The following is a 12,006-nucleotide window of genomic DNA, read 5'->3' as shown; positions in this document are numbered from 1 at the left end:
GGAAATAATCTCAGAATTTGCAGATTTAGAATTCATACCTACTTTTTGATAAACTAAATTTGTCTTATCCTCAAGAACAGCCAAACCTTGGCATTCCCCTAAAGGGCAATCTTTGACCTTACCAAAAATCTCATAAAAATGTACCCAAATAAGTAAGATCAAAACCAGTGAGAAAATAACTCCTTTACAACGAAAACTACCTCATGGATATCCTGTCGAACAAGACATTTATATGAACTGAAGAATTCTTTTTGGAAAAACAGCCAATCATACAAACAAACTCTTTCATCTATTGCTGAGATAAAAAGACTTTGGGGAATATAGAAAGACACTTTCCAAGAGTAGCTGTTTCAAAGATAAGTGCTTACTTTTCTGTAATATCAGTAAAGATACAAATATATACCACTCTTAACTTAATTTACCTCGATAAGACAGGAACTTTCCTGTCTATGAAGACTCATTTACACTCTTGATATTGAGCACAGTCGGAAGAAAAAATGAAATTAAAACAAGCTGTATAAAAATATTTTAAATCAAGCTCTAGAAGTAGAGTCTTTTGTATGAGCAAACATATGAACTCAGCATGAAAGATTTCCTTTAATAGAAGATTGCCTTTAGGATCCTATTGCACACAACAATCAGGTATACAGCAAGTACTGTGTACATAAACTATTTACCAGGGAGAGGATATATAATGCAAATTGGGTTTGTGCATTCACAACCACCATGGGTTTTCCATCCCTGGCTAACAAGGGAACACCACTGCCTCTTGTTGGGGCACATTGCCTGTTCTTCTGAAGTGGCTGGAAATACTTAGCAAATCCATACGTAACGGGCATAGCTATTGGCCCATTTTGCCAAATTTACTCTTGTCAGTTGCGAGGGCTTCAGTGGAAAATAATGTGAATGTCACGACATATAGAAAAATAGAGTTACTTCAGGTTGACTTCCTTCACTATGGAAACGATAGGTTTTGTTCAGTGTGCAGCATTTTGAGGAAAAATGCACTGCATTTGGTGCCAGCTGTCAAACTACCTGTACTACACGGTGATATACACTCCCTAAGGACGTGTAATTTGGACAATTTGCTTTTTATTTTCTGCCTCTGAAACTACCAAATAACATCATTATCACAATTCTACATAGTTGCTTGTACTATAAATGAGCCAAGCTTACTTCTTCCCATTCTGATGTGAAGGAAGGTGTTCTCTCAGAGTTTCCTTTAGAGCACTGCTGACTTGGTGTGGGTTCACTCCAGTTGCTTCTCGCTTTTTTGTCATTTGGTGGATGGGAAATGAGATTGGAATCAGATTTTGAAACGTTTTTGCACAAATGCATTTCAAGCAAGGTCTTTGGTAAAGAACGTATTCTCCCGAGCGTGCATGCGCGCTCCACAAATCCCCCAGTAGTAACAACCCACTGATCACTTATCCTTGCTGCTGGGCCAACCAGCGTACGATTTTCCACTGGTTTCGTTTTTGTATGAAATATGGTTCTGTTGACAACTGGTGGCTTTTTTTTCTTAACGGGAGGATCTGCAGTGTTTTCTTTCCGCAGCTGGATCTGCTGGACCGTGTTCCTGTTCAAAATGCTTTTCTCTACTGCACCGCTGCATTGGTTTATTTTGCTGTACAGCTGGAGTGGATTATCAGGTGGGTCGCAGGCGGGTGATGATCCATGAAGTAAACCTGCAAACTGCTCAGCGGGGTGACCTTCAGGAAGCTCACTTTCAGTAAATGATTCTTCCTGGCAAAGACGCTCTGAAAAGAGACAGAGTATGTTTTTTTTTTAAAAAAATAAAATGTAGTAAAATACTATAGAGAGCAAAACCCTTATTCTACACAAAATTATTTTCTATGATGCTTAGTTTGCTCTTATGTACACAAACTTCTACAGATACTGCTGTGATGAACCGATTTGTTAGCCTCTTAGCAATTTGTTCTATAAACTTGACTAATTTATCTTGTTAAAAAGAGTGGTTGAAAAACAGGTCAAAGCAGTGCTACATATCTACTACAGGAAAAAGCGAATTTATAAAGAACGATTGGCTTTCACTTTTAACTTGTTTTTGAGTTGAAATGTGTACAAATTACACAATTTTGAAAGATTAATAAGTTAGTTACTGCTTAGGTAATAAAATACATGAAGAATCTGTTTAACAGCACTATTTTTAATATATAAAGATACATAATTTCTTTTAACAGGCAATTTTTTACTTTGAAGTTACAACTATGATTCCTTTTTACTGACTATCTAAAGAACAGATGTGAATGTTGTTTTCATTTCTGGGAATTTACAAGAATAGTTTCAGAGTAGTAGTAACCATTGTAAAAAGAAGAATAGGAAAGCAAGTATTTTTAATGAGAGGTCCTATATACAGTTTAGCATGGCAAATGGAAACTACTGACAAATATTTCTGTATTTTAAATTTCTTTAATTATTTCTGTAAAGAAAAAAGTTTATTTTGACACAATTCAGAGAGGATCATTAAGAATTTATTGACTTTTTTTACACCTGTGACTGCAGGAGCTATAAGAGTAAAGTTTGAGAACTCTTTCTATCTGTGCTATCTCAGTTAAAGCAGGTGTGAGGGTAACATCATTCAATTCACAGGCCATTAGAATCAGTTATTCAACTCAGAATAACTCTGTCCCCACTAACTTTTGCATCATCATCACTACTTCATTTAAGGTACACAGATGTTGTTCCAGCTGAAAGCTGCATCTACAGATGTAGAATCTTTAACTGGAGGACTGTGTGCACAGCAATAGCTACCAGAGCTACCAAAAGCAGTCAAAGGCACCATGTCACAATATGAAAACAAACTGATCATGATCAGCTTCCTCCTATTCACTATAATCTATCCTAAATAAATAAAAAAGGCAACAAAAAAACTAATCCGTCTTATTTTTCTTTATAAAATGAGATAGTACTTGCTAAATGAATGCTAAAAGAAGGATCTTTGTTTGGACTTTAGATCACCTGCACTTATATTAGTCCATAGTTTTAAAATATTTTTTTTCTCATTTTCTAAATTACAAAATTCTAATCAAGAATAGGCAGGGTACAACCTTAGGAGATCTAATCTCTCCTTTGGGAAGCAACAAACTGCAATATATATCTCAAGTATATTTTTCAACTAAAGGCATGTCTGATGCAATAGAAAAAGGTAGAATGTTTGATGTGACAGAACTTATAGAATCATTAATGCCAGGAAAGTTGGTTAGCAGGAAAAACAAGAGGATTGGACATTTTCACTTGCTTTAATTTTTGAAAGTTTCTGAATTAATTGTACAGCTGTAACTTTGAAGGTGAACTTAAAATGAAAAATAAATTATGTAAATACTGATCAACTTTGGTATTTTTCTGTAATAGGAAAAGCTCATCAGCTGGGATTCAGATCCTGATTAAGACATCTTGTTTTAGGTATGTACATGTGTAAGAAGTATATGAGCTCCTAGTCGTACTCAGAGGTGAAGCTGATGAGGTCAGTGGAGCTTAGGGAACGAAGTCACAGTCATCATGGCTGATCACTTAAATCATCCTCTGTACCCATTAACTGAATTGACTAGATCACAAAAGATTATTTTGCGAGATGGCATCCAATTTGCATTATGATACCTAAATGTAGATGTCTTAATCATAAACTGAATCCTACTATAATGTTTCCAAGCTCTGTCTTGAAACTCTCCTTCTCCTTGAGTCAGCACATCCAAACAGTTACTGGGAATGGTCTGAGGCCTCAGCTGTATCTTGAACTGTGCCTAGAAACTGTGTGGGTGAATCCTACTTTGTATTGCCCAAAACCATGCTGAAACCTGCACTAGCAGTTTACAAGTATGGACTGCCACCACATGTTTGCAGTGCCAGATAAAAATTACAGTTTCAGGGAAGTGCTATTCCTCTGTGTTCCGTAAATATACGTAATGACCAACAGAAAGCACGTGTCTCATTCCTCTCAAGCAGTGGTCCAGTGAGCATACCTATACATTGCTTTCAGTTATTTTGCCACTGGAAGTCGCAGAAGTTTGCAGTGGTTTCAGAGATTCATATCGTAAGCATCTTGGTAGCTTGATCTTGTACAGTTACTTTATAACTACTGCATAAACAACTTTCTACTTCAAAAATATCAAAAGCCAAGCTAAACTTGCAAAACCAGGCACTTTAATTAAGACAGGAAGGGCCAGAATGAAGGTTGCCTGTGTAACCTTTAGCTGTCTTCTTTATTAGCTGTCTTTTGACATGATCACATACTATTTTTCCTCAAAACCTGCCTATTTCCTTTAGTGTTCAAAATGAAGTCTGCTCAGCAGAAGAAGCAACGTTCAACATTTTATATTCTTGTTCAAAACGACTCATCCTATCACCTATTTACTGCATGGTATTCAAATACCTACTTGAATGCCAAGTTACTCATCACCTCCTGAGATCTTACATGATGCTCACTACTATAGAATCTAAGTACTTCACAAATATGGGTTCATGTATCTTTACAAGGTGAGGATGTAATGTGATATTATAACCATTATAACGTGATTTTATAAATGGGAGATAAGGCTCAAGGAGATTACACTGAAAAAGTCCACCAATTTTGATATCCAATTCAATACTCTCTAAAATTAGCTTTGTTAAGGGTCCTTATCATTATATAACACGGAGTGTTTTCAAAGAACAGCTGCTACTGACTTTAGTACTTCTATAAGTCAGTCAATTATAGAAGTCACTTCTATAATTCTTCTATAAGTCTCAAATTCAGCATTCAAAAAAGAAGGAATGCTGTTAATCACTTCTTGGATAAGTCTGGTCTCTCTTGATCATCACACAACAGCTCTAACATCTATAGCATGTAATTTGTGTAGTATTCAACTGCCTTAGCTGTCATTTCTTTTCTTTGATACCTTTCAGTACTAGGAACTTTTCTGTCAATTAAAGAAATAAATCTAGTTTGGAAATGAAAGAGACCAGGGTATGTGGTGGTCATGATAAAGATTTAAGATGCATGCAACATGAATGCAGCTCATTGGCCCTAGAACAGGTAATCCAGAGAGGTTGTGGCATTGCCATCCTTGGAGATTTTCAAGATTTGGCCAAAAAGCCATGGCTCATCTGATCAAGTGTTGATGGTAGTCCTGCTCCAAAAAGAGGCTGAACTAGATAAGATTCAGAGGTACAGTCTAAGCAGTACATCTATGATCCATTTATAACTCTAAATCTTCTGTTTTTGAATTAGGAACTATTAGACCTTAATGTTCTTTTGATACAGCTTTGTATTATTATTTCGTATTTATTATTTTAGTTTACGCAGCACACAGTAAAACACTGCTAGTGCTTGATACTCTTACATTCAGAGAATAATGAGAATATAGACATGAGCTCTACCACTGCTCTTATTAGTATGGCAACCTACTTCTCACTGCAGTCTTCTAAAGAAATCATAAGAGGAGACAAAATCCCTTTAACAGACAATCATAAAATAATTTGCCATTTCTTTTCTAAGTTTTCTTTCTTATTCTATGCCTGTATTTGTTGATTTAAGACCTGAAGCATGAAGCTTCTCCAAACTGCATATCTCAAGCAACTACTTATTTTCATTGCCTTTGTGGATGTCCTACTAAAATCTCAGCTTTAGAATTTGAAGCATTAATAACTCTAAACAGGATAATATATAATGCTCTTCCTGCATCCTTCCTGCCATAGGCAACTGTACTTTTTAAATATAACTTCCTTAGCTTCCTTACCAAAGTCTGTCACTGGTCTCCTGTTGTTGTAAGGTAGCTGATATTTAAATTTGTCCTCTAATGCTTAGTAGTAATGAGCAAAATTCAATATTTTGTGTATTATTTCCTGTCTTTTCTTAAACATATCAAATTATTCTTGCCCTTCTGAACATCGTTGTGCATTGAAAAGATCCTTCCTTTAAGCTGCCTATATTGATTATCAATGTCCTGTGTGGTTAGAATTAATCTTAAAATTACCAATGTGTTTCAGCAATTCAGTTAACTGTCTCAGTTGTCTTTGTGTTTTACTTCCTAATCTTATTATATGCTTCACCTTTTCATTAGATGCTTTACTTCTGTTTGTTTCAACTAACATAACTGGGGCTAAGAAAGGATATTATTTTTAATTCATAGATTTATACTCTGGTGAACACTAAACTAATGATAACAGTTTCTCATGCTTTTCAGGTCTTCTGAGAATAGGCTTTCAGATAAAGATCCTGGGAATACTACGGAAAGAGAATAGATAGAGAAGGTCAAGCTCTTGGATTCAAGCCTAATGTAGAGAAGTTTTTTTCGATTCTTATAAATTATTTTCTTTCTTTTTATAGGAAGCTTATTTTTTAATCTTAAAAAAGCCAACAGAAGGAGATCTTGCTGTGTCATAAGATAATGCTTTTCTGCCTTATCTTTTCACTTGCAAATAGTATCCTAAATACCTAAACATAAAACGATGACACTTCTACAGATGTTTACTGTCATTAAAAGTGTATTCGCAGCTTACCCATCTGACTGGATATTTATGAAAATCATGATGATACTGCCATATCCGGGTTGCATGGAAAACTTCTGCCAAACATTTCCATTTGTAAGTACAAATCAGTTTAGTTCTGCCACAATATCAAAGCCTCAGGTAAGTATTGCTATTATCACCAGTTCACATACAACCAGCCTGGCATTTAGACAGCAAATTGCAATCCAATCGGCTATTTATTTACATGCAGTTCACCTCAGCACAATTGCTTGTGGTATACACACAGCTCTCCATGGAATACCATGTCCTGCTTTCAATATTTGATATTAGAATTTGTGGATGGTTCATCACACTTACATATCTATTTTATGAATCTGACTCCAAATCTGCAGAGCATATTAAAAAAAAATCAGTATACTAAATTCTAGGAATTTTGCATTCTTGTAAACTTGGGAATTAGCTTATTCACATTTGTGTCTCAAGAGATTCGTTGTTCAAAATTGAAGTAGATTTAGCAGAATAACACTTATTAAGAATAGTAGCAAAAAGAGCTGTAATGGATAAATTATAACTACAGAGCTACATCTTTAACAGGCACTGCTGTTGCCATGGCACGAGCTTCTAATGTAGAATAAAAAAAATAGAGATTTGTTCTATAGCTATGGTAACAATTGTATTGTGACACCTGCACTATTAATCTATTCGAGTTCTGTTTTCATTTGATCCACAAAGATGTTTTTAGCAGCCTACTCTGCACATGTGCACAAAAATGTACTCTCAACTCTCATTTCCACACGCTCAGTTAATTGATAAAACTAAGAATCACAGCCAAGTAATATTTAGATAGTACCCTTTCATCCCTTCCTACCATTAATACAAGCTGGAACCATTTACAATGGAAGGATGGTAGCAAAGCAGTCATTTAAAGCAAAGATTGCTTTAAATGCGCTAGAAAATCTAGCACTGATATTGATTTTATTGTCAAAATGATACCATAGAATGGAACGATCATCAAGAAGAGGTGTAAGACAAAAATTCCAAGTATTTAAAAGTGGAAGTGGTAGTATTCAGTAAAGACTTATTTAATCCAGCAAACAACAGGGTGCTCTGTGTTCCAGTTCTTTGATGGAACTGCAGCATTTTGGCTACAGATGTGTTGCTGAGGCAGTACAATGTTTTCTCACTCTAGTATGTTACAGCAAAGTGCCATGGACCTCTATGGTAGATACAACAACATGATTACTATGCAACTTATGGGGAGGGGGGGCTACTACTGTCATCAGCACGAGCACAGAAAGGAGCAGCAGTTGTGCCACCAGAGATGTTTCTGCTCCATCCTAAATCTAAAGAAACCAAATGGGAACATTGGTATCAATGATCTCCAAGCCGTATGCCCAGGTTCCAGTATTAGAAGCTTAGCAAAATCATTTTGTCTCCTAGAAATCACACTAAAAGTCTCTGTGGATTTTCTGTTTGCTCTTCCTTGCTCCTTTACCACCCATTCAAATCTTTAGCATCTGCACTTGTCCGTTTATATTCTACTTAATGCATCACTATTGGTAGTTTCACTGTCCACGTTTTGTTCGTCTGTTTTACAATGAAATGTCAGGAAATACAGAAGATGACAGACATTTAGGGCATGAGATAGCTCCCTATGGACCTTTCTGAATATTACTTCCCAGCCTTTGATGAAGAAAAAGCTTTCAGTGAGGAAGGATATTACTTGGTAATTACTGCCAATTCTAAGCACATTATAATATCCAAATATAGTTCTTGCCCAAAATTGCAGTAATAGGAGTGCAGTCTGGTGCAAGTATCCATAGTTAATTTTAACATTTTAGAGACATAATAATTCTCCTAAATATTTTCATAAGATTTATTTGCTATGCATAGAGTATATTCGGTATTTGCGCGAGACAGAAATGCATTTTTTCACAGCACACAGAGAGGGTTATACTTTGATTTAACAGCAAAATTCAACTTAGATGAAAATACAGAGCTGCAACTGCCACCTCCATAGTACTGTTTCCATGAGAATTTCTTTCTATGTGACTATATAAGGAATGGCTCCTAGACATCTTAATGACAGACAGCCTTTCATGAACCATCACATCTTACACCACAAGACTGTCATTTTTTTGCTCCTCAAACCAAGAATTCTTCAGAAAACTAGCATATGTTAACATGTAAGTTAAGGGCTGAAAATTTTATGCAGATGAAATAAATGTCCAACATGTCAGTAACGTGAAGCACTGGTCTTCTTCAACACACATGTTCATGCTAAAAATCTGTTACAGTATCTCAACACTACCTCACTGAAAAAAAAATCATTACTGCCTTGTAAAACTTAAGTAATCTTTCACGAGAAATTCTGTAAAATGAATGAAAATTGATGCAAAATGTAGTTTTGCAGAAAGCTCACTTATAATTGCATTGAGAAATTCTGTTGTCATCTCTTCTTGCAGTAGAAAGCTAGCAGCTGAGTGGGACGTGGCTGTGCTTAGAAAGTACACATTAATTTTACAACATAGTACAGTAGAAGAGTAATAGAAAAGGCAAAATTGGTGACACTTAATAACCAAACTCAGTGCAAACCCATATGAATGTGACAGATGAGCTCTGAAAACCAAACTCTTTTAATGATGACACTAATGTACTCTAGTTAATTTGTTCCATTCCTGGTACTTTACACATCAAATGCAAAGCAGGAATGAAACAAAAAGTCATCCAGCAGCTAGGAACTCAATGTACTTATTGTCAAGGCAAAAGACAGGAAAAATAATGGATGATTTTTAGTGCTGTTTCCAAAAGGAAATATAGCTCAACAATTCCCACAATTGAATTTGAAAGGAAAGATTTGCTTATGCAACAATTTCATTTCCCCAGCATGAGACAAATGCAGAAAGAATACAAAATATATGTTTAGCATTTACATTGATCATATATTTCTGTCACCCCTAACCTTAGGAAAGCAACAATCTCTGATCTGAGTGGTATTTTTAAGATACTTTAAAAAGCATGGGACACCCTCTCTGCTCTGCTCCACCTTCTGGCTTTTTCTCTCTTCTTCCAGCTCCACGTGGAAGCTCACTTGTTTCATCTTATGTTTCAAAGGTAGCAAGAATGAAATCAATGCTTTCATAAAAAATAAGGTAAAATAAAGGCCCAAATCTGAATGGCCCATTTAACCAGAAGCTTAACTTATACTAGTAAAGCTTTACTTTACTCAAGAAAACCAGTAATAGTAAAGGAATTGTACTGCTTTTTGCTGAACTTCATGTTAGGTTGCAGAAACAAAGCTGTAAGGGCAGGAAGTACCTAATTCTTACCAGTGTCCAGAAAATGTATTGGACTACAAAATCACGGCCTTGTTCTAGATCTACTAGAATTATACATGCATTTGCTGAATGAACTCAGAAGACAATTATCAACTTCCAGGCTCTATCACACATGACACTTTGCTAAGCTATTTACTTAGAGCAAAAGATGCCGAGGGCCAGTGGAAAAAAGTCTGCAGCTGTTTAAGGTAAAACTACTGCAGGCAGATTACAGAGCTGTCTCTTTGAAACTCTTTGCAGCAGTATCTGAGTTAACCATCTCAGATACTGACCAAACATTCCAAAATATACAGAGACTTTCTGCACCTCTTAAAAGAGCAGGTATAGGTAAGCAAAAGTATACTGCTTTGTACACTTACATGAATTAAAGAAAAAAAAAGATTATGGGAAAGATGTATGAATCACTCTAGCTGCTGGTCACAAGCTCCCACAGAGACATTTCCTTGGTATTTCCAAATATAGGTCGCTTATTTTGGCTGGATGCAGAGGGGAGGCCATCCACTCTGCTGAACTACAGAGTTTGATGCAAAGAGGCAGTTTCACCAAATGAAATCTTGCTTACATGACTGGTTGAAAAGTCAGGCAATGTCAGCGCTGCATACAAAAATCTTGAATGATTTCTTTTCTACCAAGGCTACCCCTCCAGACCAGACCAGACATCCTCCAGATTGACGCAAACACATAAAGAAAGTTACATGAATAGAGTCACTTAAGAGTCTTGAGCTGCAGACAGGAAAATACATTGTGAATCTTAATTGTCAGAAAATGTGCTAATATTGTTAAGAGTTGCCCTATTGCGCATAACATATAACTCAGATTCTTTTCATTGAAGAAGAGAATCTGATCAGAATACCAGAAGTAATGGCTTATGGAAAGCTTCTCCCACCTAGGGAACATGGTTTTGTGTGCGTCAGTGCCTACAAAGACAGCTGAGCCACCATTTGCCCTTCAGTTTTAACATGCTCTGGTTCCATGTAGCTGGTTATTCACCTATTTGCTATGGTTTCTCACTATAAGGTTTGTGTGCATAAGGTAAACTTTCTGTCATTATTTCTCACTAAAAACTTAGAAAGGTCTCTACTTCTTTTAACATGACAACGAACTCCCAAGCTTCAGCATTTTTCATAATAGTAGTATCTTCTAAATGGTGATTTCAAATACTTCCTCAAAATGGAACGATAGGATCAAAAGATAAGCGTTCATATTTCTCCTTAGAACTTTTAGGGTATCTTTTTCTGTTGTTTCTGTTTCGGGAAGATAGATATGCATTATCCATAGATATGCATTATTTTTGGTGACACTGGTCTGAATCATACCATCTCTTCTGGAGCATTTATTTTCGGTCAGTGAAGAAAAGGTCTAAACTCTCACTCAGCTTCTTTGTATAAACTCCTTTCTCCCCACTTCTCTGTCCCACTCTATTCTCTCCTCTCCCAGAGAAAGGAGCAAATTGTTAAAATTCACAGAACCTACTGTTTTATCACAAGTTTTGCTCTGTAACTTGGGAGTTAATTTATCTCTTCGATAGATTGATTATTGCATTCACTGTGTTTGAGCTTCAACACATCTTCCTGTAAAGTATTTCTGAAAGGCATCCTCTGCCTGTCCATTTGTTGCCCAAAGGCAAAAGCTCCCTGATCTTAATCCCCTCAGAGCTCTTCTTCAAAAATCACCTTCCTGGTCCATCGCATCAAGCATCTGGCCTCTTTGGTTCTCACTTTGGTCATTTCTAAGGTAATTTATGGCATGGAAAATTCACAGTTCACAGTTTGTGATATAATCAGTATCTTTCTCCTGTATACTGTCAATGCACCATCACTATTTTGCTATTTTTACTTCAGCTTACATTTGGAATTTTAGCAGAATTGGACCATTCCAATATTCCATGATTTAAAGAGATTTAAAAAACCCTTTACATTATAAATGTATATTTATAATTTACATATAAATTAACTCTTTCAGTCCATGTTTGTTACATAATGGAGTATATAATGTGTAATGTGACACAACAAAGTTGAAGCTGTAGAAAAAATATCTTTGGTATACATTATGTAGCTAAAAAACAAAATTCCTTGTATGGATGAAATGCACTCTTGCTGTTAATGACCTCTTTTGAGATTTAGGATCAATGTGCTTTGACATTACTCTGATTCTTCCAGTGCTTTATGTGATACAGATTTAAAGGGCTACACTGACA

The 12,006-nt window shown here is 35.9% G+C and overlaps 1 protein-coding gene across 9 annotated transcripts in view; it reads right to left on the bottom strand.

Annotated features, from left to right (window-relative positions):
* Window positions 1-12,006, bottom strand: part of ANKS1B (ankyrin repeat and sterile alpha motif domain containing 1B) — a 404,144-nt gene that overhangs the window by 217,056 nt on the left and 175,082 nt on the right. For all 9 annotated transcript variants that reach the window (XM_088532910.1, XM_088532909.1, XM_088532904.1 and 6 more), the window contains one exon: window positions 1,177-1,760. In XM_088532910.1, the coding sequence (XP_088389036.1) occupies window positions 1,177-1,760 (584 nt within the window). The remainder of the gene's footprint in view (window positions 1-1,176; window positions 1,761-12,006) is intronic.

This window comes from Tinamus guttatus, unplaced genomic scaffold, assembly GCF_059628265.1.
Source record: "Tinamus guttatus ecotype Peru unplaced genomic scaffold, ASM5962826v1 Tinamus_guttatus_pri_ptg000472l, whole genome shotgun sequence".
NCBI classification, from domain to species: Eukaryota; Metazoa; Chordata; class Aves; order Tinamiformes; family Tinamidae; genus Tinamus; species Tinamus guttatus.
This window is presented reverse-complemented; position numbering and strand designations above follow the sequence as displayed.